Below are 27,972 nucleotides of genomic sequence, written 5' to 3'. Positions count from 1 at the left end.
GTACAGGGGTGCTGGGCGCCGAAGCCCGGAGCGCACTCGGCGTTGCGGCGGCAGCACTCGCAGTCCTGGCTCCAGTGGTACCCGGCGGTGCAGGCGCAGCGCCGCGGGGCCGTGCGGTTGCCGGGGTCCACCGCCACCAGGGCCTTGCCTGCGGGAGACAAGAGACAGGTCAGCAGCCCCCGAGCGCAGGAAGGCTCTGACGCCCGCCCCTGTCACCCAGCTGTCACCCAGCCCAAGCCACCCCCCAGCAGGCCGCCTGGCTGGCTTACAGTGATTCATCAGGACACGGTTTAAGGAAGTCCCCAGTTCCTCCTAGCACTTCCTGTGTGCCAGCAGGTTCCCCCCCCCTTTTCCTCTCCCTAATAACCACCAGTTTTGTGAGCTGTCTAAAAAGTCAGTTTTCATGTTAATAACAAGATTTAGGACTCCTAGCAAGATTGAGCACAGTGTCTTGATTTTTAGTGCACTCAAATATCATCAATATTGGTGGAATGAGACGGACATTCCTACCCTATGTACGGGTGTGATTGCACGAAGGATGACTCTAGGTCAGGTACAACCAGAGGGATGAAAAGTTGTGCTCCATTTGTATAAAAAATTTTTTTTAAAAATCATCAATATTATTAATAGCAAGGCTAGTCTGGACCCAAGAGAACAGGGTTCTTGGAGATTCAGGACTCATCCTGAGTTCCTAAAGGGGGTTAGGTAAGTGGAGAAAGTACAGAGGCAGGTGGGAAGGCATACTTGGGAATCAGTCTTGATCCCAAAGGAAGCTAACACATTTTCCTCTTTTTTTCACAGCACAAAAAGTGCTTGTCTTTTTACTCCAAATCTCCTGGCCCCTTCCAGTTTTTCTGGAATACAGTTACATGGGAATTTATCTGTTATAAACTACACACACACACCTACACACACACACACACACACACACACACACTATCTTCTTTATAGATTTGTACTTGTGAATTCACCTATTTGCTAAAATGTATTTGTAACCCCCAAATCAGTACTCAGCACTTCTGCAGGAATCTGTGGATGTGCGTAGAACCATGTAAATCTCTGAGTCACTCCACACACAGGTTCCCAGCAGAGGTCAGAGGAAGGGTGCCCAGCCTTCTCATTGCAGCTCTCACACTGGAAATGAGAGTCTGTTTTCAGTCTGCCACGTTTTACCCATTTTTGTGTGCTTTTCGTTGGTGATTTCCCTGTTTAACATGGCCCCAGGTAGTGCTGAAGTTCTGTCTAGTGTTCCTGAGTGCCAGAAGGCTGTGGTGGGCCTGACAGAGAAGACACATGTGTTGGATAACCGTATGGCACGCGACGTGCTGTTGGCCATGAGTGCAATGCTAACGGTCAACAACACATCAAATAAACAGTGACACACATAAAGCCAGGTTGCACGTTGGTCAGTGGATGAAAGTGGGTTTCAGGGACCCAACCCTATACTTCCCCCAGGGGCAGTGTTTCAGGATTACCCATTCAGTGTTTATGGTGACTGTAGATCATAACTGCTTTGACTAGAGACTCAATGTACCACGCACACGCACACACACACACACACAAAGATACAACATTATTTAAAACAGACCTGGAACCCCTGTATGACTCCACTCACTTGGATTCTTCAAATGGCCTTTGTATTTTATATTCCTGAATACATATAGGAATTCCCAGGGAAAAAGAGATGAACAAACCATTCCTTGTCTCAAGTTATACCAGCAAGTAGGGGACACTCTGTTTCCATTCTTTTTAGACCTAAGTGTGGTGAATCCAGGGAAGTTCTCATTGCCTTCTGTGCTCACTTGGTACTCACTTGGGTCCACCGTGCAGTACCAAGGCCAATATGCAGAAACATGTACATAATACATGAGAACATATATGGACACATACCTCCTCTCTGGAAAATTCTAAGTACTCCCAGTATTGTACTCAACTGCAAAAATGTAAATCTGTGGGGTGGTGAATAATTTTGAAATACATTAAAATATTTTCATTCACCCAGTTTTAGGTTTTAATCAATTTTGGCAGTAGACAGAATGAATCTGTATTTCCAGGAGACAGCAGTGAGTCAAGGTCATTACTAAGTAGTGGGAAATAAAAGACTTGATCAGATGCTTCTGCTCAGTGGAGTTTCCATGTTACCTTCTCCAACCCCAAGTGCGACAGCTGTCTCTAGCACATTAGAAAAATTATGGTTTTTAAAAGTACTGTTAAAAACTTTTTTTTCCAATGGCAGGGGGAAACTGTAAACAAGAATTAACTCAGTAGCAATGGATTCCTAGAAACTGCACTGAAGTCACTAAATAAAATGTCGCACTAAAAACAATCAGGAATCCTTGGAGAAATGACTGTTCACAGCTCTGGCAGGAAATGTCCAAGGTAAGCCTGGAATCAACAGAGCCCTTGACCATGCCTGGAGTTGTACCAGAAAACGTAGGGCCACCTCAAAGAGGTGGGGTACTTTGAGCACCACCAAAATTAACAGTGACTGCAATGGAGTGAAACACCTCAAATATGTTTAAATTCACAAGTTCATAATATTAACACGAATCCCTGGAAGAAAGCTGGATGATGGAGTCATCATTCTGAAAAGTGATAAGAAGTTACATGCACGTGTCCCACCTTTCCTAAATGTACTGTACTAACAAATAGTTGATGAGGAAAATGGAGAAGGAAATGAATAAAGGAAGAAGGGAGGACAGAATTAGAACGCCACCTTTCTGCAGCCCCTAAAGAAAAGGGATCTGGGCCAGGTTCCGCAGCAGCTGGCAATGTCACAAAAGGAGAGAGAAGCTGCCGTTTTGTGATTCCAATATCATATTATAAACATGAACTATACCATGTATGAAAGGGTTTTGCCAACAAAAGAAAAAGCAAATCAGAATCTGATCAACCTCTAAGATCTAGCAGCCAATTTACAGGGAAGATGGGGGACAGAAGAGGAGGTTAAATGGCATTGAGGGGGTGTAAGCAGCCAAATCCAGATTGGAAGCTCCATGGGGAATAGAGAATCACAGATTCTTCACATGAAAACAGACTAGAAAAAAAGGCCCTTTAGGTTAGGAGACCCGAGAGATATAGTTTGATCCTGATTATTACCAATTATAACTTTTTTTTTAAAAAAAAAAAGAGGCAAAAAAAATTAAAGTTGCATGGTAAGGAGATCAAGCTCCAGAGCTAATCAAACATTTATGATGTGGGAAAAAGGTTTATGAGTCCAAAAACAGGTTTTGAGTCCTGCTTCTCATCTGTTAAGTTTGGAGAAGTCATTCAACCTGAGCCTCAGTTTCCCCATTTTTAAAATGAGACAGGCATGGCTACCTTACAGGGTTCAAAGGGGTTAGGGAGAATCCAATGGTTCAACTGTGGGAATATCATGAAAACATTTTGTCCCCTGTAAAATGTGTTCATGATTAAATGCAGCATAAACATATTCCTGAACATGAGGGTTCTCAATGAAGAGCTTTAACCAGGGCTTTGGAAATCTAAAACCCATCTTCCTGGGGGTCCACGATCATAACTTCTTCCTGTGTCCTTCAAAAGAAATAGCATTGGCTATATCTTAAAAAGCTTATATAGAAGAGGAGACTTGAAGGACAGAGATGAACACTGGGTTTCCACACTTGCCACTGACATACCAATGTGACGAACCCACCTGTATCGCAAACCTTATGCAGCAAGCATTTATCTTCCTCATTCCAGGTATCCAAATATTCATCCGGGCCACAGGGCAGACACACACTGTCAGAGGTAGTAGTGCATTTGGAAGACATGTACTTTCCTTAAATTGGAAGGAGGAAAAATGCACCAATCAAAACCAACAATCACAGCCTAACACGAAACAGCATCCCAAAACACATTAACCAAAACCAAAACAAAAGAACACACTGGCCAGGGGTGTATGTAGCTCAAGAAAAGAGCATGTACCTAGCATGTGTGTGGCCCCCAACACCAAATAAATAAATAAATAAAGCATCATACTATTGTTGTAATCTAAATGATCACGATCCCAAGATGACCCCTGAGATAATGCTACACATGGGATGAGGCTACACTGCACCATGAGCACTGTAGCTGGGGCTCTGCTCAAACACCCTGTCCCAAGTTTGTTGTGCCTCCTTGGGTCCCCTCCTGGGTTGGCTGTGGTCATGGCAGTCCCTTATCCATGTAAAGGTAAGACTAGTCACATGTTGCATCCCATAACTCTGCCTATGAGTAGAACTAAAGCTTTAAACTGGGCTCTAAAAACTCGAAGGGTTGCTGGAACCCACTTGGAATAAAGTGTATAAGCAAAAGGAACTTTGTTATCCCCTCCCTGCTCCCATCTTCAAACTCCCCTCTGGGTAGTCGACGTCTTGTGGGCTCATGGTTAACTCAGTTTGACCAACACCCATGCATGTGAACCCACTCTTAAAAATCACTGGACTTGGGTATGCACATCCGGGAATATCTGAAGCTGAAACATCCACAGGGTCTTGTTATAATGTGAGGTGATTCCCCACCTCTCCCCAAAACAATGAAAGAAGGAGGGCCCAGTGGCCCGGGGCTCCTTGGGAGTGTAGAAATGCTTGGCTGCACTCTGGTGGATCAGTTGGGAAAGTGGTATCGAGTCCCTGTCTGCCCCTCGACAGGTAAATGGGAGAAGGTCTAACAAGGATTGGGTGATTCAGTACTGACAATTCCAGTACGGTCATTCCAAACAAAATTTCTGTGAAAACAATTTAAAATTATTTTCTCATAAAGTGCTAAAATATGGTTTGTCAACCTTACCTTCTCAAGAAAAAGTGTTCTAGAAAATTGTGTTTCAATATAAATTGAGTACCGGTTTTTGAAAGTTTTTTTTTTAAGGAGATTTTATCTATTGAATGAAGTCTATCCAAGTCCTTTTTTCATCTGGTGGAAAAACAAAACAAAACGGAAAACAGCAAAAGCACCCACTTTGGCAGATGCTGGAATGTACCAGAAGCTGGCATACCTGGTTCACATCTGTTGCAGCACCGCCCAAGATGCTGGTAATGCCTGTCACTGGTGCATGGAGGAGTGACCTGGAAGGTCACCTGAAAAGAAAAGTTGACATTGGGTAGACATTACACACAAGTTCTCTCTGGATAACACAAAAAGTGAATCGCCAAATGCACTTCTAAAAGAATCATAAGAAATACCATAAGCTACTTGTATTGTCACCTCCAAAAATGTCACTTCCCTAATCTAGCCTATCTTGAGACCTGTTTAAACATTTAAAAACATTTCAGTAATGCTCACAGTGGTATGGTTCTTTACACAGCCACATACAAAACTGGCCCTAATTCTCTGAAGTCAGATGGTCAGTCAATTCTGGTCATGAAACTACAAGAACATAATGAGGCCCCTTCATACGATTATTGCAGGGGATGTCAAATTTGGTCTTATAAGCTACTTATGAATTTTAAAAGATGTTTAATATGGCTGAGCTTTCAAATGTTAAACAGGTAGAGAATTTTTTAAATGGACACAGCAAGGTGTTGTAAGAATTCCTCTGGTTATCCCAACCCTTGGCCACTTGCTGCCTCAAGTACTCTGGATAAGGTTAATGAAGCATTTTTGAGCCACTGTTTCTTTCTGGTCAAAAACAGTATGATTCTGATATAGTTACTGTTTGGATAGGAGGTATCCCCCAAAAGTTCATGTGTGACAATACAAGAATGTTCAGAGGTAAAATGATTGGATTATGAGAGTTAGAACCTGATCAGTAGATCAGTCTACTGATACGGATTAACTTGGAGGTAACTGCAGGTAGGTGGGGTGCGGTTGGAGGAGGTGGGTCACTGGGGGCAAGACTTTGGGGTTTATATTTTGTCCCTGGTTGGGAAGATCTCTCTCTCTCTCTTCGCTTCCTGGTTGTCATGTCCTGAGCTGCTTTCTTCCGCCACACTCTTCCACCATGATGTTTTGCCTCACCTTTGGTCCAGAGCTATGGAACCCAAATACTATGTGAACCAAAATACACTTTTCCTCTTCAGAGTGATTTAATCACAGCAATGGAAAAGCTAACTAAAACAAATGAAAATAATCATCTCTGAATCTGCCTGTCTCAGTAAAACAAAAGAAAGCCACAAACAAAAGGGCCAAGTCCCCTGTAGTCCCCAGGGAGTCTTGCAGGTCTTGGCAGGAAAGCCTCCTTCTCACCACCTTTCTTGGAATTGGTAGGTGGGGGTCACACAAGGGGCAAGGAAGACTCTGTAGACTAGGTGAACAGTCCAGACAGACTCAGCGAGGTCTGAAATGGCCTTTGGGGTCGGAGACAACAGGAGACCATCATTCTGTCCGTAGCCCCATGTCAGCAGAGGGTGCGGGGAGAGGAGAGTTGAGGCTCAGAGCTCCATCAGGGTCAAGGAGGGCACCATCTGCATGTTGGAAAGGTTGAAAGGAAAGTACAGAAATGACATGGCTTGGATGAAGCCATAAATCTTCAAAATACCTCAATGATGGGAGGAAGATTTTTATAAAGAAAGCATCAACCCACAGCTGGGGTTGTGGCTCCGTGGTAGAGCACTCGCCTAGCATGCATGAGGCACTGGGTTCGATCCTCAGCACCACATAAAAACAAAATAATGTGTCTGCCTAAAACTAAAGATACATAAATAAATAAATGTTAAAAAAAAAGAAAAGAAAAGAAAGCCTCAACCCAGGAAACCCAAGGCCAGTTGAGTCGGTTTTGGGAAGGGACCTGTTTGACTTCCCTTGGCCTGGCAAGTGGAGGCAGGAACACAATGACTTTGAGGTCCATAAGGTCCCCACAGGTTACTGGGGCCAGGTGTGCCGGGAGGGTACTAAATTGGCTTACTTCCTGGGCCTGGCTATTACACCTCATGGAAACCAGATGATATATACTGAAGGCTCTCCAAGCATTCGCCAGGTGACAGAGAGCCCAGAGGGAACTGGGAAGAATGACAAAAGTGGTCATCACCCCTCTCTCTCCTGCTCTCTCTTTTACAGGAAGCTGTTCCCTGTAGGAGCTACGTCCTTCTCCAGCCTAGCATGGCGATGGACACTCGCAGGGGAGAGACAAGCAGAGGGAAATGGTAAAACTGAATGTGGCTGATGAGGACTGTGTCTGACAGGCCTAACGTGAGCCCTGGGACTGGTGCACGCTGGTAGCACGCAAGCAGGATGAGCGCGTGGGCGGCAGGTTTCAGGCAACAAAGGTTATCAATTGCTTCTGGCCCAGGAGAAATCTATAGCGGGGTCTGTGTGATGTGCACGTACTCTGTCTCTGTGACACACCATTAAGGTGCTTTTTAGGGGAATTCGGGGAAAGGGCTGGAATGGCCACTTAGGAGCAGTGTCAGATGCCACTGGCTCTGTCCTGGGCTCCAGGCCTGGTGCCTGTTGAACGTCATTTGACCAAACACATGGACACTTCTCCTCCACCTTCGGGATTGTGGCTGTGATTCATGCACCCATCCAGCGCCTGACCCAGGAGCCACAGAAGTGAGGATTCACTACTTTCTAGATGGACCAGCTGTCCCAAGGCTCAAACAGACTTTATACAGCTTTATGCCTTCAAACCCTCTTCTCCCTCCCAAGCTTCTTACCATGACTTTACATCCAGACATGTCTCTCCCCACCAAAAAACAGCAACAACAATAAAAACTGAGATATAATTCACATACCACAAATTTAGTAAAGTGCCATTAAATGGTTTTAGTACATTCACATGATTGTTCAACCGGCACCGTTCTCTACTTCCAGAACATTTTCACCATCCCAAAGCCAGCATGTTGACCTGACAGAGCTACAGGGTTACAGATCTTTTAAGGAACCGCAGAAATTTTGCATTGGGAAAATTTGGGACGGTGAAGCAGAAAATTATGGTTTTAATCTCTTTTAAGCAATGGCTTCAGCAGAAACCTACTCTGCTCTCTAGTTATACGATGCGCTTTGAGGCACACCTTCCAACCTTCACACCAGTCGCACACACACAACTTAAAAGGCAATATTTGTACATCCATATATTTAAGGAAATGTGGTTTGGGGATAAATTTTTGAGAATTTTTTAAAATCTGGAGAACTCTCAATGATGCCACACATCCTCCTGTGCCTTTACTGTCCCTTCTCCCCTCCCTTCCTGGCTCTCTGCCTCCAACTTTCCTTCCCTGCACTCTAGTGACCTGTTCTAGAAGGACCCCTTCTTAGAGGACCTTCAGGCTCCCAAGCCCCGTGCAGCATCTGCAGCCCATCCTGGGCTGGCCTCAGTCAGATCCCTGGCTCGGGTCCCAGAAACAGGCTCGCTGTTGCTCTCTGCATAACAGATTCTGTGTTGGTGACAACTAGGAAACTGGTTCTCACCCTCCAACGGGTCTCTGTGGGTCCAGGGCACTGAGGGACCTGTGCCTGGATGCTGCAGGTCAGATTGGCTCTCTCCTTGCTCCCAAGTCCCAGATGGTCTCCTGAGTCCCACCTGCTTGGGCTTGGTTTCCTGTTATTCTGCACGGGATCTCCTGAGGCTGGTCTCCTCGTGTCCAGATGGCCTCCTAGATACACCCTCTGGATGTCATCTTTTTGTGTGAATGAACAGATGTTCTTCAGCCAGATGGGTGGGTCCCTGCCCCACACAGCCAGACTCCTCCTCTTGCCTACAGGATTCTAGTTTTCAGGTCCACCCTCTCTCCCCTGGCTGCCCTGCCCACCAGCCTCCGCTGAGAGCCCCCAGGCTCCCAAGACCTTCAAGCAGCCCTGCCCTCCAGCTGCCCAGAATTGGGACCTGCTTCACCTTCTAAGACCAAGCTCCCTCTGGTTGCCAGGTGATGGCTATTATCATCGAGAGCCTCACAGTAAAGTGATAAACCCAACAAAATCCTGTTCCTGCCAAGGCTTCTGAAGGGCCTCAGCAGGGGAAGGGAAGGCTGCATGTGTTCAGCTCCTGGGGAGAGGGTGTCAGCCACCTGCAGTGGCCTCTTTCTCTAAGATGTACAACAGAAGGCCCTGGATGGCCACGATGAGATGTACAAATTTGTGATTATCTAGAATTTTTTCTGGCTCTTCTTTACGATGGACTTGTTTCCTTCTGAGACAGTCAAAGCTTCGGAACCATAGCTGTCTTCATGAAGCAAATAAAGTAGAACCAACTATTCTCTTGGGAATATAGTCACATGATACAACATTCAGAAGGCGTCACAGCCTACTTAGGGACACCTCCCTCTACCTTCCTCCGAGCTGTGTTCCTAATGTTACTTTCCTCTCTCCCCCACCTTGCATGTCTTTCTATAACTGTGAAGAGAACTGATCTGGGATCCACCTGGGAGACCATTCTTTATATTACTGACTCAGAGACCGGCAGGGACCAAGTCTCCTTCCAGGACTTGTGTTTGGAGGAAATATAAGTTGACTCATGGAAATCAGAAGTCTTATACAAAGCAGCCATGTACTGACAGAGCCTTACTATAGTTTTTGATCAATAAACTATAAAAATTCAATTTGACTCAGGGCTGGGGTTGTAGCTCAGTGGCAGAGCGCTTGCCTAGCATGTGTGAGGCACTGGATTCGATCCTCAGCACCGCATATAAATAAATAAAATAAAGGTTCATTGACAACTAAAAAAAATTTAAAAATAAAATCAATTTGACTCACAGAACTTACACCAAATAACCTTTGTTCTCTAATAGACCGTTCCTGAATCAAAGAGGAATATTAGTCTGTTCATAGCAAACATCTTCCACACATTTAAATCCCCCTTACAGATTTCTACAAAGTTGGATAATGATGCAGTTGATTTATTTGATCTTTTCGGCTTCCCTTTCAAGTGTCTTTTTGTGTCTTGGGGACCTCAGTTTCAGGACATACAGGCTGCGGTTTATCTCAGTGGCTGACAGAATCTTCTAGATAAGCATGTCCACAGTCTATGCGAGGCTTTAGGAGGGATGGGAGATGACCAATTGTAAATTTAAATTCTCCTTATAAGCTCTGTGGATTTATTTCACTACACAAAGCCATGTTGGAGCTCATTCTGAAAAACCGTACGCAGGGGGAACACGTGATTTCTGCCATCAGAGCGACAGGGACCAGTGGCTCTGTACTTAGGGTCCTACAGAGCAGGTTGACTTCAACATCTATTTTTCATGCTGCTGATGAGCCTGACTGTAGGGAAAGCCATTTTGGACACTAAGATTACTTTCTTGCTCCACTGAAAATTCATGCTGACACAGAACAAAGCAGAGAGACTTGGCCTCTTCTGTCAAATCAAGAGGGAAAGAACCTCACCCAGAAGGACAAGTGAGGGATTTTCCACAGATTTTATAAGACATCACTCATGACTATATTTGAGAATTTGGCTATAATTTCAGAAAGGATGGTATCAAATTTCTGAATGTTACAGTAGATTTGAACTCTGTGGTTTTGTTAAGAGAGACTATTAAATGTGAAAATAGCACTTTACTTAATAGTCCTGCCACCCTTGAAAAAAACCCTTCAAGAAAATCACTACTGAAGCTGACCCCAGCCAGAAGAGAATACAAAAAAAAATACTAGTGACCTGGGTCCCCAGAACACCAAGGTAGCTTCCTTTCCATGAGAGTCTCACGCTAAGAAGTCAGTGCTCTCCGAGGCACTTTGCCTTAGAAGTAAACAAACAGCCAAGCAACAAAGGGTAGCATCAAAGACCCAGGTGACCTGCAACCCATGCCCTTGTTTTTTCTCCACTCCTTTGAATGTTGTTTTTCTCAGTCTGTTGAGAAGACAGGTCGGAGAGAAGGTCTAAGTTTCTCCCCTCACAAATGTGGCAATCAGGGAGTCACAGAGTCACCCTTTCCATTGGGAATTCTGGGAGAGCTTTTCAGCTTTCCTGCAGAAGTTTCCAGATACCCTCCTGAAGCTTTGGAGCAGGGGGTGTTTGTGGTGCTGGGGATGGAACCCAGGGCCTTGCGCATGCTAGGGAGCGCTCCCCGACTGAGCAGTTCTAGCTACCTGTTCTTGAGCATATGCAGAGTCATGTCTGTGAAGGGAAAGAATGTATCCAACATCAGGCTTCTTGGTTCTATAACAGAGAGTAGAAATGATACAGGGATCATTCGTGGCTCAGAAGTTAGGGCAGTTTTATTTTCTTTTTTTTTCTTTTTGTACCAGGGATTGAACCTAAGGGCACTTAACCATTGGACCACCTCCCCAGCTCTTTTTTTTTTTTTTAACTTTGAGACAGGGTCTCACTAGGTTGCTTCTAGCCTTGCTAAGTTGCTAAGTTGCTGAGGCTAGCTTTGAACCTGTTATCCTCCTGCCTCAGCCTCCTAAGTCACTGTGATTACAGCTGGGCGCCACAGCACCCAACTAGATAGAATTGTTTTCTTCAGGAAAAAAAAAAAAAGCATAATTAAATACTAACTAAAGTCAAGTTGGATCGGACACAATATAGGAATTGTAGTGAACAAGGACAGCGCCCAGAAGAGCTCAGTTGGAGGAGAGGACATGATACAGGTGACCTGCCAGGACAGAATGAAGTCTGGCCAGACAGCTGTAAAGGCCAGGCAGGGTGGGCTTCAGTGCAGGGCGATTTTTCTACTTGGGTCTGTGATTGCAATTGGGCTTCCAGTGCAAACTAGACAAAAGAATGCTTGGCATTTCTGTAACAAAACTGTCTACAATTTCTACTCTTTGAGGACGAAAAGGCGAAAGACAAAAAGCCAATTCTAATCTTTAGTCCCCTCACCCGTATAATGGGGCTGATAATTGTGCCCCATCCCCTGCACTGAGAATCAGATGTGATAATTGATATAAATGACTCTGCCTTGGCATGCGACACTACTCCACCAATATTAAGGCTCTGCTTCGTCACTTTGAAGCTGAACACCTTCCTAGTGGGTTGCTGGGAGAAGTGAGGGATGCCCCCAGTGTGAGGTCTGCAGTCCAAGGGGAGCGGCGGGACGCGGGGGAGTAGTCATGTGCACACCTGAGCAGAATTAAGTAGAAATCACTTACAGTCAGTCACTCTCTGAGGGTTACAGGAAGGAGAAAGAAGACTGTATCAGAGACTCAGAAAGATCCCAAAGGCTGGGTTTCCCTGAGCATACCATCTTTCTTTACTTTTAACGCGGCCATGGCAAACCAGGGTTCAGGACCCAGCGTTGCAGCATGACTCGGGGGAAGTGCATGCATTAGGAAAGCGTGTTGGGTTTCAAATTAAAAAATGCTTTTTCATGGCATAAAAAACTTGAAGCATTGCTCAGAATCACTGACAAGTGATCCAAGTCACTTCCGTGGTTTGTGTCTGGGGTTCAGCCGGTTGTGTGAGCCACCTGGGTGCACGCAGGGACAGTCTTCTCGGTGTGTCTGCTGATAAAGCTGCTGCTAGATGTTATCTGTGGGTGAGTTCTTTTAAATTAGACGTTAACCAAGTTATGACCGAATGTCCTCCTAGACAGTCTCATTTCAGATGAAGTTAGAATTTCAACCTTACAGATACCCAGAGGAAAAGAGCAGACTCATTTTTCTTTTGTATAAACCAAAACTTTGCATTTCGTACTTCGGAACATTGCGGAGGCACCTAGCAAGATGCTATGTTATAAGTTAAAGACACAAACAGAATAAGGGCAGCATTTTGGGGAGATACCTGTGCACCCCAATGCATCACCTGGCAAAGTCCCTGGGGTGTGTTCACTCCACATGGAGACCAGCATACTAAAGAAGCTATTGGAAACTTGGAGAGCCCAGGTCACACCAGCCAGGTATGTGGTTTGAGGCATGACGGAAGTGGACACAGAGAATCGGAGGCTTTAGCAGAAAACTCCCTGAGTATTTAAAATAGAATTGATTTCAGGGGAAAAAAAAAATCTGTCAAAAGTGAGACTCAAGTGATTAGTGTGATTCAAAAAGATCTGTTTAGTTTGTTTGAGAAGATTATGAAGAAAATTGACTGTCACAAAAACTACAATTGGCCTGCCACTAAAGGATGTGGGGCATTGTGAAGTGTGAACGTGTCTAGTGATAAGCGAGTTTTCAAAACTCCCACCCAAAGGCACTGTCCAGGTGGTCATCTCCTGCTGGTGCCATTGAAAGTTACACCGTGAATGAACCCCTCCCTACACGCCACCAGCCTCCCACAGCGCTTGCGAGTAAATTCACTCACTGTACAAATGATAAAGCCGGTCATTCGGTTGCCAAACTCATTCACCTTCACCTCAAAAAACAATCTGTCTCGTAACTTGGACCAGAAAACAAGGTTTGGTCTAGTTTAGGGCATAACAATAGAGAGCCTGGATCTTTTTAAAAAGCTTTGCTGCAGTGACACCATCAAAGTCATCTTTGCCTCTCACTTTCTTGCACAAGGCATTGGCTGGGAGCAAGACTGAAGGATGGCCCCGTCTGTGGCCTTTGAAGTTTTCTTTTCCTGTGGGTTTTCTTTTTCCCCCTGTGGCACTGGGGGTTAAAACCACTGAGCTACATCCCTAATGCTGTTTTATTTTTTGAGACAGTGTCTCACTAAGTTGCTGAGGTTGGTCTAGAACTCACGATCCTCTCGTCCCAGCCTCCCCAGCTGCCAGGATCACGGGGGGGGGGGGGGGGGGGGGGGCGTTGGGTTGGGGGACTGACAACCACAGAAATGGAGAGGAAAGCAAGCAACGCTCCAGATCAACAGTCCACGCACTGGTGCATTGGAAAGATCCCTGAGTTCAGCCCTCGATGATCCCAGACGGGAAAGGGGATCATGGCCCAGGACCCTCTAACTGGTGTCCAAACCTTCTGATGGGCTTCTCATGTGCTGGGTGCAGGGGGAGGGAAAGGGGTGTTGGTGGTGAAGGATGCATGGGAGGAGGAGCCCAGACTGAGGAGGAGAAGGAGGGGGAAGGGCAGAGACGGGCAGGGGGGCAGAGACGGGAGGAAGAGGAGCCTCAGGAAGGTCTGTGGGATCCAGGGAAGGGCAGAGGCTGTGGAGGAGGAAAGGAAGGGTCTTTATTTAAGCAGCCTCGGGAACCATTTTGTAAAGACTGTGAGATTCAGAAAGGGCACAAATCAGAACGGGGATCCTGGCTCCTCAGAGAGGGAAGGGTCAGGAAAGAGCTGGCGTGAGCACAGCACAGAGAGACACAGCGGTACCTGGGAGGCCAAGGGAGCGCTCAGCCCGGCCTCAGGCTGCCTTCTGCTGGGAGACACCAACGTCATCTCCTTTTTGTGCTTATCCTTTGCCATTTTTTCTTAACTTTAGGGTAATTCAACTTAATAAAGTGTTTACTGTGGTAAAAGACATGGAAGACACCATTTGCCGCTTTACCCATGTTAAGTGTACAACTCAACAATATCCTACAGCCTTCTGTTTCCAGAACAGTTCTGTCACTCCACACAGAAGCTCTGCCACTATTAAGTAATAACTCCCAGTCCTCCTCCTCCAAGCCCTGGCCACCACCATTTTACTGACTCCTCTGTGTGCCCCATCTGAGTGGAGTCACAATGCATCTGTCCTTTTGTGTCCGGTTATGTCACTGGGCAAAATGTCTTCAAGGCTCATTCATGTTGCGTCATGTACCTGAACTTCCCTCTTCTTTATGGCTGAATAATACTTCATTATGTTTTCATCACCACGGAGGAATGCCTGTGGTTTAAATGTGGTTTGTCCCCACCAAAATTGGAGTGGAGGTGTAATTCCCTAATGCAGTGGTATTGAAAGGTGTGGCTCAGTGGGGAGTGATCGAGTCATGACTGCCCTTGTGAAGCAACTAGTGCTGATCTCCTGAGTGCACTGGGTCTCAGAGGAGTGGATTAGTTCACAAGAGAGCAGGTCATTATAAAGGAGTGATCCTGGCCCCTCCTGGGTCTTTTGCTTCATCTCTGAACACATAACTTCTTCCAAACTCATTTGATGCTTGCAGTTCTTGGGAACACTCTGATCATGTAATGCCACCTGCCATGTAACACAGCCAGAGAGCCCTCACCAGATGCCAGCACCATGTTGTTTGGTCTTTGTAGCCATCAGAATTGTGAACCAAATAAACCTTTTTTTTCTTTATAAAGTTTCCAGTTTCAGGTGTTTTGTCATAGAAATATGAAACAGACTAAGACAATTTGCCATAAGACTTTTAAAAATTATCATTGTGATAAAACACACATAACATAAAACTTGTTATCTTAACCATTTTTTCAAATGATATGTTTTGAAATAGATATCACACACAGAAAAAGATGACTTGGTCAGGTTTGACTAAACAAAAAATACCCTTAAAAATATGGAGCAACGGTAGTCTATTAGAAGTTTTGACATATTCACCTTTATTTAGCAAACATTAGATAACTAACTTTATATACTGCCTTAGAAGTTGCTTTTTACTTCCAAAGCTGATGGGCCCATCTGCGTTTTTTCCCCCTGACCACCTTGATTCCAGATACGCTCCTTAAAGAAGAAACAGGAAGATCTGCTTTGGACTTATCAAAGCTCTTTGCTTTTTGCCCACTCTCTTTCTTACTTTCCTCACGATGCATTGATATTATGCTCCTCTCCTTGAAAAGAAAACATGTGGCCCAAGTGAAAATGGAGAAATCACTTTGCATTTCAAAAGGTTCATGGCAAGTTTCTTTGTTTTCTAGAGAGAGAAAGTGAAAAAGCTTGCAGCTGTGAGCTACTTGAAAAAAAAAAAGGTGCAGGGAAGGTTTGTTTCCTGAACACAATCGTCAGGATGGCTCTGACTGTCCCACTGCTGCTCTGCATGACCTGCACAGGCTCCTTTTTTCTCCCTGGTGAAAGCCCTTTTTTTTTTTTTAAGTTCTTACTCATTCGAGATAAGATCTATCTGTTTCCTGTAGTAAAAGTCAGCCCTCTGTGTGCACGTCTTCCAAGAGCACACTGGTGTGCCCGAGGCCCAGGAACCTTCCAGGCTGCTCCTCCATTCTGTGGATGCCAACTGCTAAGGCCATGAGCCCCTAAAGTGGCCAAAGAAGGAATCACCCCTCTTATCTGCCCCTCCCCTTCCATAACGTCTCCTAATCCACTGCTTCTCTCATGTGCCACAGAATCACAAGGAAGCCTTATAAAATGCAGATTCTGATTCAGCAGATTCTGATTCAGTCTGGGGCCTGGGGAGGGGCCGGAGACTCTGCGTTTCTAACCGGCTCCCACGGGCTGCCGGTCTTTGAGTAGCCAGGTCAGAGATTATGTGAAGGGCCAACCTGTGGTCCGGCTGCAGTGCAAGGTGCACAAGGCCCCGCACACCTCAGTTTCACCTCCTGCCACTTTTCCTGCTTTCTCCTCAGCTGCTGGACCCAGGCTCCTTGGCCTGGACATGCTGCAGCCCACTGCTCCCAGTGGCTCCCGCCCTGCTGCTCAACCTCTGAGGCTCAGGTCAACTATTAAGCTGAAATGCGAAATACTGATTTTGCCCCATCTTGGATTAACCCAAGACCCCCCCCCCTCGCACAGCCCTAGACTGTGGGGCTACGGGGTCTCATGCTGCTTGAACTTTCTCCTACCCCAGTCACTTTGACACTCCATAATAATTTTTTATTTGTTTGCTCTTCTTGGTAGATCAAGAGTTGTGACCAGGTCCTTAGCACACCCTCCCCATCTTCCCCAATGTTTGCAGTAAGATATCTCCAAAGTGCTCCCACCGGGTACTTCAGACTCAGTGTGCCCAGTCACCCTATGCTCAATGGCATACCAAGGCCCTGGCACCTGGCTCTGTGTGTGCCTGCTCATGTCAAAGACCAGAGCCTTCTCACAATCTCAAACACTATCACATTCTCAATAATAAGCACTGAGAATCACTCCTCCCATCACTGAACACAGACACCATGGACCCTTAGGAAACACCTGCTATGTGCCAGGCACCAGGTCGGAGACTTGGCTTTCTTTTAGGCCTGCATCCTCACAAGAGGGAGGGAGCGACGTGCTCAGGAGGAGCTCAGCACTGAGCAGAGTGGAGCAGTGCTGGGAGGACAGCAGAGCTCCAGAACCAAGCGAGTGAGTACTTTTCCCCAAAGGACCATGTGACCTCACAACTTCCCTTTACAGGAGACCCTAACAGTTTCCAACTAGTTCTGAATCAAATTCACATTCCCAAGCATGATGTGGAAAGACTGTGCCAATTGGGGGCAAAATCACAACATCAAGATGCAAAATCTCTTCCAGGGCTTGAAGTCTCGCTTTTAATGGGGACGCAACACAGAGCTGCCCACCCACAGTGCAGCTGCACTGGCCTCTTGGTGCCTGACCCTCTGGGGACATCTCTCTGGAGGTGGCTCTTGCCCTGGATCCATTCCGGGCACAGAGTTGCCAAGTACCATCACTTCTGCACTCCCACGCCGGAGGATTGCTCTGCACAGCTAAGAGGATGGGTGGGCATCTTGGTGCTTTGGTCATTTGTAATTTTACACATAAGTGGACCCCCATGGCCTGGTCACAGGGACTCTGACTGGAACACGAAAAACCTGGCCATCAAAAGGGGGCGACTTTTTATGATCCCACCTTTTCACTTTTAAACCTGGTGCCCATTAGAAATTAGTGGGTTTGCTGGGTACTGTGCACAGGCCTGTAGTCCCCACAACTCGGGAGGCTGAGGCAGGAGGATTGCAAGTTCAAGGACAGCCTAGGCAACTTAGTGAGACCCTGTCTCAAAATAAAAAAATAAAAGGACTGGAGATGGGGGGGCTAAGGCTGTGGCTCAACGGTAGAACGCTTGCCTAACACGTGTAAGGCATTGGGTTCGATCCTCAGTACCACATAAAAATAAATAAATAAAATAAAGTTATTGTGTCCAAGTGCAACATATATATATATATATATATATATATATATATATATATATATCTAGATAGATAGATATAGATATAGATAGATATATAGATATATATTTTTTAAGGACTAGAGATGTATCTCAGTGGTAATGCACTATCCCCTGCATTCAATCCCTAGGAGGAACAAAGAAAATACAAAGAAAGGAAGGAAGATATCAGGATTCAAGACGAAGTTGTGTTCCAGTGCACACATGTCCCCACTGAACACTCAGTTGCCCTGTCTCACCTTCCATTGCCGTAGGTCTGGGTTCCGTTTCTAGATTTCTGGGCACTGTGCCTGAGCAGTACCAGGTTGTCCTCAGCCCATCCTTGGGGCATCCCCCTATCTCACTGCAAGCCAAAGCTCTAGAATGACAGTGGACCCAGAAGGCTCAGTGTGTTCTGACCCTTTTCTTATTTGACCTGTCCCCTACTATTTAGGGTACAGCTTTTAAGGAATTGAAAAAAAAATGTCAATAACAGAAAATGGTTTTGATAGGTACCATGGCAAAGACATCAACAATAAGAGTCTAGGACATTTGGGTCAAGGCAGGTGCCTCCAGATTCACTGTAATTATAGTAAAACTATGACATAAAGAACCTTGAAAAATGTCATGGAACTATCTCCCAAAGCTTATGAGACCAAACTGACTCTAGGCTGCTCGGCTGCCCTAGATCCAGCCCCCAAGCCTGGCAGGCAGCTGGCAGGACAGGAGTGGGATAAATGCCAGCGGAGGGAACCTGGGCCTCTGTGGGCAGCTGAGGTCCAGGCTGAGGCACTCAAGTCTGGGCCCTTTGTTGCTGGTGGGGGGGCGGGGGTGGGGTGAGGGCAGAGAGGAGCCGAGGTGCCTTGCTTCCGGAAGTGGCAGGAATGATTCAGTGTGTCACACTTGTTTTCCTCCTGAGTCAGGGATCACTGGCACACACAGCCTGTGCTGAAGATGCTCCTGGGGTCCGTCCTTTATCTCTAGTAGCCTTAAAGAAGACACAACATTTTCTTTTCTGCCTAACAATGGCTGTAGAAAGCCCTCAATGGATACGTCCCCTCGTAGACAGCACAAATGCAGACTGGTTATCTCGCTCCCCGCCACCATTCCAAGAGGTCCCTTTCTGCACCAGGTTGGCTCCATCACAGAGCAACTGTGCAAAGCTCTTCTACAGAGGGGTTAAGGCCCGGGGCTGGGGGCTTGGCTCAGTGCAGCACGCTGCTGAACAAATACACAAAACACAGGGGTTAAGACCATGGCCACTAGCGCAGGCGCTTGGGAGGAGTTCCATCTCTCTCCTGCTAGCTGTGCCAACTCAGGCAGGTTACGTGGCCCCCCTGCTTTGTGTCCTTGTCTTCCCCGCATGGTGACATGAGCATGAGAGAGAAAGTACCTTGCGCATCCTGGCACACTGAGGGGGTTCAATAAATGGAAGGGACTTTAAATATATTAACCATACTCCTTGTTAACTTAGAGCTGGGGTCAAAACCTTTCCATAGAATCCCAAGGTCTCTGGCAGCAGTTCTGAGCTTATTCGGAATTGCCCGGAGAAGGCATTAAAGCACAGATTGCTAATGCCCACCCCCAGCGCTTCTGATTCAGTAGGTGTGGGTTCCTGACGGTGCTGATGCTCTGCCCAGGGACCACACTGGGAGAGCTGCTGGCCTACGGCAGAGTCCCACTTCCTGGGCTGTGTTTGCCCAGCCCTTTGGGCTCAGAGCTGCAGTTCTTCCAGCTGGCCTCGTCCTGCCCAGGCCCCCCCACTGACCCTGGCGCCAGGCAGGTCAGGACTTTCTCAGGTTTGTTCTGCTTGCCCCACCGGTGCCTCTTCTCTCCCCGAGCTCGCTGCCCCTCAGAATCTACCCTTCGAGGACCAGGTGGAACACCACCCACCGACCCTCCCCTTCAAGGTCATCGTCCCACCTGTTCGCCACATCTTGCCTGCCTGTCTTTAGCAGAGCTTCGGAAGGAAAGAAGAATGGGAGATCCCGAGCCCCCGGGCCAGAGGGGGCAGGTCCTGACCCTGATGCTTTCCACCATGCCCTGTGGGGTCTTATTTGATTAAGATTATATTTTGCCAGTATATATAAAATAACTATCCCCTGTGTTGGAAGGAGAAAAATCTCACAAAGATGTTAAAGGAACTGGCATGAATAACCCTGGAGAAAGGGAAGTTGTGGGTTAACACTCTTCAGCAATAGAAATTCTAAAATAAAGAAGACATTGACCAACCAGTCTTTATCCTATTAAAGAACAAATTTGAGGAAACGAGGTCAAATTGTGACATGTTAGATTCAGGTCTGCTTTGAGGAAGTTCCTGACATTAGGAATTATTAGACAATGACATGGGTTAGCAAGGGCGGATGTGAATAATCTCTTTCAAACAGATTGTCAGCCCCTGTAAGTTTTAGGATCTATCTTGGTCTAAGTGGCACATGGGTTTGGCGGCTGCTTGAGCTACCAAGTGGCACCCTTTCAAGTGAGATGTAATTACAATGGACAAAGTAATAAATATGGCTTACATACTTATATATTTTATACATATTTGTGTATATATATTAACATATATATGCATATGTATTCATTTCCCTCCTGGGAGATGTGCCAGAACCCAGGCTAGCGGGCACTGAGGCACTCACGGGACCCTCGGCAATACCACACGCCTCTTCCCCACTCGCCCTGTTTAGCCGTCACATTCACCAAAAGCTAGAGTTTTTCTTCCTCATTTTTAATGGAAAGTCTTCAAATTTCTGATGGCATAAGGAAGTGGCTCTTGCACTCTCAATGCTCTGCACAGGAAATGTAATAAGTTATTATTACTCTGATGAACTGAAAGTATAGTTTGGGCAGTCTTTCTTCCGGCCACTTGGAAACCTGGCAGCTCTGTTTTTGCTTGTACCAGACAGGCCTCCGTGTCACCTGCTGGGTTAGGACTCTGTATGGTGGGGAGTCTAACAGGGGCTGGTCCACGAGGAAGGGAAACACTCACTTGGGCAACAGTGACCTCCAGGAAAACAGACTCGCAAGCCAGGAGTTTTTGCCAAGCTGTGGGTCCAACACAAACACTGCTTCCTACGGGGGCAGGTGACCTATCTGAGGCCAGAGCAGGGAGACCAGGGGTCAGGTCACACCTGCTGTAACGCTGGGCCCGGTGGGGATCACTGGCTGCTTATCTCTGTTCAGTGACAGTTTTAGCTCCGGCTTCCACCCTGAAGTCCTCATGCTGAGGCACCCTGGGCCAGGAAATGGCTCTCTGAATTCCAGAACACACAAATATCCTGTGTGTCCAATGCCTCGCGTGGCTTTTAGCTTGTTTTCCTTGACATTAAGGAACTCTGCCTTTGCCTCCCAGCAAGATGATCAGGAGGGGCTGCAGAAGTGGCTTCACCCTCTTCTGTGTGCCTGGGGAGGAAGTCCTCCTTCCCTTGAACCTGAACAACACTGTGATCTGGACTAAGAGAGCAGCTTCCTTAATAAGCTATGAAAAACATAATCCAAATGGTCACCTATTCTGTCCTAGCAAATGTTATGTCTTTATTCCCCCCCCCCCCGCCTAAATAGGTCTAAAGAGCCACATTCTTGTACCCGTGCTGTGGGCACCTAGCACCTCTGAAGTCACCCCTGCACTCAGCTTCTTCTCACACCATGGCCCTGACCTGATTTGAGCCTTTTCTAGCCCTTCCACAAACCAAGGCAGTGGCCTCCTTACTGGCCTCGGGCCCCACCCTCGATGCTCCTCCCCATAACACACAAATCTGATCATGTCCCTCCTGGGCCCGAGGTGCAGCAAGATTACATCTGAACTATTTTGCTTGCACATGAAGCCTTGAGCGCAGGCTTCTGCCTTCCTCTGCTGCATTCTCTAAAGCTCCCTGAAAACACTCCACTGTTAGGCCCCCCGCCATTCCCACCACCACGTGAAGCACCCTGGAAGCCCAGCCCAGCTGTCGCTCTTCTGCACTTTCTGCAGTGCTTTGGACAAGCACAACTACGAGGAAGGAGGACTGGGAGATCTGCGACACTTCAGGTCACCGTTCCTTGTCCTGTGTGCCCACTACACTTTGATGTGCTCCCAGGAACAGTGTCCTGTGTATTCACTGTCTGCAATCTGAATCTCCTGGGGACAGGGGATGTGGTCCTTAGTCTGTGTCTCCTAGCCTTTTGCAGAGTGTCACATAGGCAGAGGGTGTTGAACTCGTTGCATTGAACACACCTGCAGTCTTCCAGCTCTGAACTGAAAGCCATGTCTTGCATGTGGCAACCCCCAACAATCAAAGGTCGAAGGTTAATGGTGGCCAACGAAACAAATAGAAATATAAAGTTATCATCACAGCTAAAAAGGACGTGATTTCCGCCTGCTGACAGGGGCCCCTTTGGGCTTCTAGTCTGAAAGCACATTGCAATTGGAACGTGCTGCTGTGAGAACAGCGGCCCGGGGCCAGCCCTCTGGTGACAGAGACATACAGGGAGCTGCCCGGGGAACACTGGCAGGAAACAGACTCAGAGAATCTCTCAGAATCAGGACAGAAAACACAGCTGTGCGGAACCTCCCTCAACACCCACGCAGCTTCCAACCTCAGAAGAAAGAACTTCAGAGGGACCAAGCCTGTTGGGTGAAGCCCATGCTCCATCCTGGTCTCCTCAGGCTCTGTGCTTGGAAGCAAAAACCTAAACGGTGTCTAGCAGTGGATATTCAAGAAAGCCCACACATTGCCCTAGTGGGAAACAGAGAAAGGCCTTCCTATAATCAGGGAGAGGACAGAATGGTGCTCAGGGAAAAACTACCTACGGGGCAGAAGCTTACTCATCCAGGTCTGGGGCACACCAAGCCAGGGGCCCGTGGGCTCAGGGGCAGGTATGATGCCCTTGTGGATGGGGCAGGAGACAGCAGACAGGCCACAGCTCTGCTGGGGTGGCCACCTGGCCAGTGGATAGATGCCCCAGGGTGTGAATCACCTGGAGAGCTGAGGACCATCAGGGCAGGATACAGATCCACAGGGGGCGTGGGGGAGCCCAGACACATCCTAGAATCCACTGGACACACCAGGTGAGAAAACACTATTTCTTTTTTCCTCATGCACTCCCCAAATAGGCAAATGGAATGAGGGAAATTTTTTTACTACTACATGGCAGATAAAGTTCTCACTACATCTTCTTAGAACAACATTCTGCAAAGGAGGCCCAGGTTTGGAACTCCCCTTTCCATGGCCTCATAAAACACTGATTTATTGACCTTCAGGGACACATCTTTATTGTTTCAGTTTTCCTGGTGTAAGGACTGGTAGATAACTGAAAAGGCAGACTCACAGTTCCTTATCATCACAGAGAGGGAGCTCCTCCCATCACAGACTGGCCATTTGCGGGGAGGTGGTGGAAAGGAAATAACAGGGGAGGCATCTGAAATATTTATCAGCCAAATGCACTAAAATCCCACATTTAAGCTTGTGTGTTCTCCAGCGGGAATTCATCCGTATCCAAGTCACCTCTAGCATGGGCTGGGCAGCAGGAAGAAAAATGGCCTGGAGCACCCACCTGCTGCAGCCCAGCCCCACCCTAGGGGATTTCCTCCAGGGCTTGCCCCACGGGCCTTGCCAGAGCCCTTGGCCTATCTGCTTTTTATTTGTCTCCCCTACCACCTCAATAAGGACCATACAAGAGTTATCAAGAGTTATCGCAGAACTGTAAAAGTGTAACGCCCCAGCTGTTTGCTGGGAGCCCCTGAATGAAGAGCTCTGTGTAGCCCAGAGGTCAGAACATAAGTGGCTTCCTTCTAGCAGGATTCCCTTGGAATCACGACCCCTGGACCACTCTCACTGTCCTCCCCACCTGGCAAGCCTTCCTCCTCGGCCACCTCTCCAACCACTTCTTCCCTGACCCTGACTCCCTCCCCACCTACCCTTCACTCCCGTCCTCCATCTGCACACACTGGGCCTTCCCGCCCTGCCCTCTGCCACCTGTCACCGCAGGCTGCTTTATTACATTGGCAGTTTCCCTCTCCTTGTGCTCTCCACTACACTGTGGCACGTGGCACCTGTGAAGACACAATGATGTCTTCGTCCTGTTTCTCACCAGCGCAGTGTTTTACACTCTTTAAATGTCCCGGGAACGCGGGCATCTGCCCTTAGGTCTGCGCATCGTCAATTATCTTAAGGAAGAGTGTGTGTCTGTATGTCCTTACTTGAAACCCATTGGAAAGATGGACGTAAAAACCAATTAAAGGTAAATACTCTTATTATATCTAAAAAAATTTTTAGTCATAAATACAAGCCGACAGAGATATAATTACAGGATTTTTTTGGAAATATTTTTCTAGTTGTTGATGGACCTTTGATTAATTAATTAATTGATTATATGTGGTGCTGAGAATCAAATAGTGCCTCACATGTGCTAGGCTAGTGCTCTACCACTGAGCCACAAACCCAGCCCTTTAGAAATGTTTTAAAAGGTAAAACTTTGGGGCTGGGGATGTGGCTCAAGCGGTAGCGCGCTCGCCTGGCATGCGTGCGGACCAGGTTCGATCCTCAGCACCACATACAAACAAAGATGTTGTGTCCGCCGAGAATTAAAAAATAGATATTAAAAAATTCTCTCTCTCTCTCTCTCCCTCCCTCCCACTCTTTCTTTAAAAAAAAGTAAAACTTAAAACCTTCCAGGTAGGTTTGAATCTAATGTGACATAAATGTGCAATGTTTGCACAAAATGCACTTTCTTTTTTTTTTTGGTACTGGAGATTGATCTCAGGGGTGCTTTACCACTGATTCACATCCCCAGCCCTTTATATTTTTCATTTTTAAAAATAGTTTTTAGTTGTTGAAGGACCTTTATTTTATTTATTTATATGTGGTGTTGAGACTCGAACCCAGTGCCTCACACGTGCTAGGCAAGCACTCTTCCACGGAGCTACAACCTCAGTCCTTATTTTTTATTTTGAAACAGGGTCTTGCTAAGTTGCTCAGGCTGGCCTTGAACTTTTGATTCTCCTGCCTTAGCCCCCTGAAGAGCTGGAATCACAGGTGTGTGCCACTGTGCCCAGCATAATTCACTTTCCAGAGGCTGTTTTTGCCAGCTTTACTTTGTACAATCAATTCCCCAACTAAGCAGTTCCTCAAGACCTGCCCAGGGTGTGATCACTAACAACTTCCCTGGATTGCCAGTAAAGGACCTGAGTCTTGGGATTAAAAGAGCAGGTTGACCAAAGTGCAGTAATTGAACACAGGGAATGCCTGTAACCAACAGTGTCTTTGGGGGATAATATTGTAACACTGTATCTAGCCCCACTTTCCAGAAAGAATGCATTTCCCCAGGTGACCTTGTGTACAAACTTAAAAAAGCGGAAAAACATCCCTGTGTTGTTTGATTGGGACTGACCAATGCCGAAGTTTAGGTATGCTTACAAATGCATATCCTAATTATCTATGGTATCATCTGAGTTATAACCTGCATTTTAGCAGCACATGTTCCCAATTGATTTCTTGGGAGTCTTAGTAAAATATGCCTCCTGTTACAAGAAAGTGAACATAGTTAAACAGCTTAAAGGAAAACACAGGGTAAACAGCACTTGTTGAAAATTCACTCTGAAAATTAAACTTCTTTTGATAGAACTTTCTATTAACATTAGAACCTAGAGCATGTCATACACTTAGGTACGAATGTAGTTTTTCAAAAGCAATAGGAGATGCCTTTTGGCTGCGTGGCCAGGCAAGTTTTTCTTAGGTGGCTAGCTGTTCACTGAAGCCCTACTCCTTTAGTTCAAATAAGGTAGCACCCTGTTCAACCTGTTGAACACTTAATTAAGCAACACCTGAAAGGCTTAAAATGAAAAAATTCCATTAGGTTTTTCCTCCTCCTTTTCCTTCAACCATCCTAAGAGACCCATATGATTGGAAATGACAATGAATCATCCTTAGAACTTTCTGCTTCCGTCTTCACCACATTCCCACTATTTTTGCCAAGGCTTTCACCTAAACTGGCTTTTTCCTCTCTTCTCACTCCAAATGTAGGTCTCCAAGTACACAGGACTCAGTGCCCTGCTATGGACAGATGTTAACAGAAGCCTAAGCCAATTTGAATCAAGAAGGGAAATCTCAAACTGCTGAAACCAAGAAAACCACCAACATTTACCCTTCCTTCTGAGTAACTTTCAGGAATAAATGATTTTTTCTAGTACAGTATTTGGTGTGCCAGATTTTCTGCACTATAGAGCTCTTCTCCAGGACAGAAAATCAGTATCTACTTGATAACTGTAGGGAGAAATCTTCTGAAAATCCTGGATGGCAGAAAATGTCTGGGAAGCTGCTACTCAATATCAAGCAGCCCTGCTAGCAGGGCTGAAGGTTTTTTTTTTTTTTTTTTTGGTAGTTTTAGGTGGACAGCATACCTGTATTTTGTTTATCTTTATATGCTGCTAAGGATCAAACCCAGTGCCTCACACATGCTAGGCAAGAGCTCTGCCACTGAGCCCCAGTCCCAGCCCAAGGGACTGAAGCTCTTTATCAGTCATGAGGTGCTCCTAAGTATGCTGGTAAGGGTGGCCCCAGGGGGTTCCCACAAAAGGCAACCCACCCCTGGATTCAAGGATCAAAGGATTCAGCGTTCTTTCTGGATTCATATCTGGCTGCGCGGTGGGTGGGTTCTTCAGAACTGATTTGCCTACTCCACCGAGCTGCAGTTGGACATCAGGGAGGCCCTGTGCATCCCGGACTTGGGAATCTCAGAAGGGCCTTGGCCACCCTGAGATTAGCCTCTGTGGGCCTCTATGCATTCCTGCGCAGCCCAGTCCCAGATTGAGATCATGGAGAGCGGGGCTCCCTGTTTCTGGCACCAATATTGTCTTGAAGCATATCATGGTACCCTGATTTCTCCAATTGCAAAAAAGGATTTTGCCTAAACTTGGTCAAAGAGTTTCCGAGAACAAGTGATTCTATGGTTATTCAGGACCAGAAACTGAACTGGTGGACCCAATGTTTGGAGGACACAAAAAAGTAAGTTCGCCAGTTTTTCTGAAGAACCTTCTAAATTCTGTCCCTGTACACTCAGGACAGGATCCCGAGGAGGGGATTGCTCTGTTCTTTAGTGTAAAGGAAACTGAGATAAGGAAGGGTGTGTAACCCAAGTTAGTGACCCAGTAGTCCTGAAGGGCTCAAAGGGTCTGAAAGCAGAACCCTGAGAGATGTCCTCTTTAATATCAGACGCGGTGGTTGTCTGGACCCTGGATTTTCCTCACGCGCATTCTCTGTTCCCATCGGGTGTCATTCTATACCTATGTGTCTCTGCAGGATCTGTTTGCCCCAGGCGCTTAGTAGGTGCTCAAGAAGAGTTTGGATGACATCAAAAGGAACCATCAAAGTCTGAGATTTAGTGAGGCGTCTGGAAGAGCCGGTGCCCTAGTGCTTGGGTCCGGGACACCTCCTCCTTCTGGGCCCCAGTAGTCTCCACTCGCCTTCCCTCCTTCCACCGTCCACCTCCATTAACCTCCAGGAAAACCCAAGTTTCCGCCGTCTCCACCCCCAAAAGCCTTAGCTCTTGCTTCTGGAGGCAGAGGAGCCAGAGTGCCACGCACGATCCCCCGCTCTCAGCGGTGTCGCCGCCCGGCTCCTAGTTCTTGCCCTGAGCTCCCGAGAGGGCGTGGGGCCGCTCGAGCGCGGCGCGGCTCCTTACCTGCAGCGCGGTGAACAGTGCGCAGAGCGCCAGCAGCGCAGGCAGCGGGCCGCGCCGCCGGGCGCGCGGGGCCATGGCGCCGTGCAGGCGGGCTGGGCGCCGCGGCCTCTGCGGCCTCTGAGGCCCCACGGCGCTTCGGTCCTCGGCTCCAGTCGGCACGCCCCGCTGCGCCCCGCCCCGCTCCGCACCTGCCCGGCGCCGCCGCTGGCCCTGCGCCCTCCACCGGCCGCGCCGAGCGGTGCCGGTCAGTGGTGTCCGAGCGCGGAGCGTGTGCGGCGGCACCCAGGGCGCTGGCAGGGGAGGTCAGGGAAGGCAGGGCGTCCTGGGAGGGTTGACCGTGCTCAATGTCTCCTTTGGTTCCTTCGCTGATGGCCCAGGTGGTCAGTCGCCGAGAGTGCACGAGTTAGCCCAGGAAACCCCTACCCTCGGCTCTCCTGGTGGCGCGTTGACCCGGCCATCCGCCCTAATCGTCTTTCACCTTTACCAGACCCTGCCTGCCTGCGCCCCCGGCCTTGCCGGCTGGGTCCGGTCCAGAGCGCCCATCCCTTCCTGGCTAAGCTTTGCGAAGGTGGGCGCACCACCACCGAGGCACGAGATTTCAGTG

The 27,972-nt window shown here is 47.3% G+C and overlaps 1 protein-coding gene across 2 annotated transcripts in view; it reads right to left on the bottom strand.

Moving 5' to 3' along the window:
* Window positions 1-27,471, bottom strand: part of Tnfrsf11a (TNF receptor superfamily member 11a) — a 53,996-nt gene extending 26,525 nt beyond the window's left edge. The window contains exons 1-4 of one of the 2 annotated variants that reach the window (XM_046428210.2): window positions 27,369-27,471; window positions 4,976-5,057; window positions 3,656-3,781; window positions 5-148 (exon numbers count right to left, since the gene is read on the bottom strand). In XM_046428210.2, coding sequence (XP_046284166.1) covers window positions 5-148; window positions 3,656-3,781; window positions 4,976-5,057; window positions 27,369-27,443 — 427 coding nt within the window. In that variant the 5' untranslated portion in view covers window positions 27,444-27,471. Of the gene's footprint in view, window positions 1-4; window positions 149-3,655; window positions 3,782-4,975; window positions 6,754-27,368 lie in introns of those variants that run through there. The other variant, XM_058573857.1, reaches the window with a different exon arrangement.
* Window positions 27,472-27,972: the final 501 nt, after the last annotated feature.

This window comes from Marmota monax, unplaced genomic scaffold, assembly GCF_021218885.2.
Source record: "Marmota monax isolate L192 unplaced genomic scaffold, Marmota_monax_Labrador192_F-V1.1 WCK01_AAM20220418_F8-fsc00201, whole genome shotgun sequence".
Lineage (NCBI taxonomy): Eukaryota > Metazoa > Chordata > Mammalia > Rodentia > Sciuridae > Marmota > Marmota monax.
Note: the sequence above shows the minus strand (reverse complement) of the source record. Positions and strands in the feature narration are given on the sequence as shown.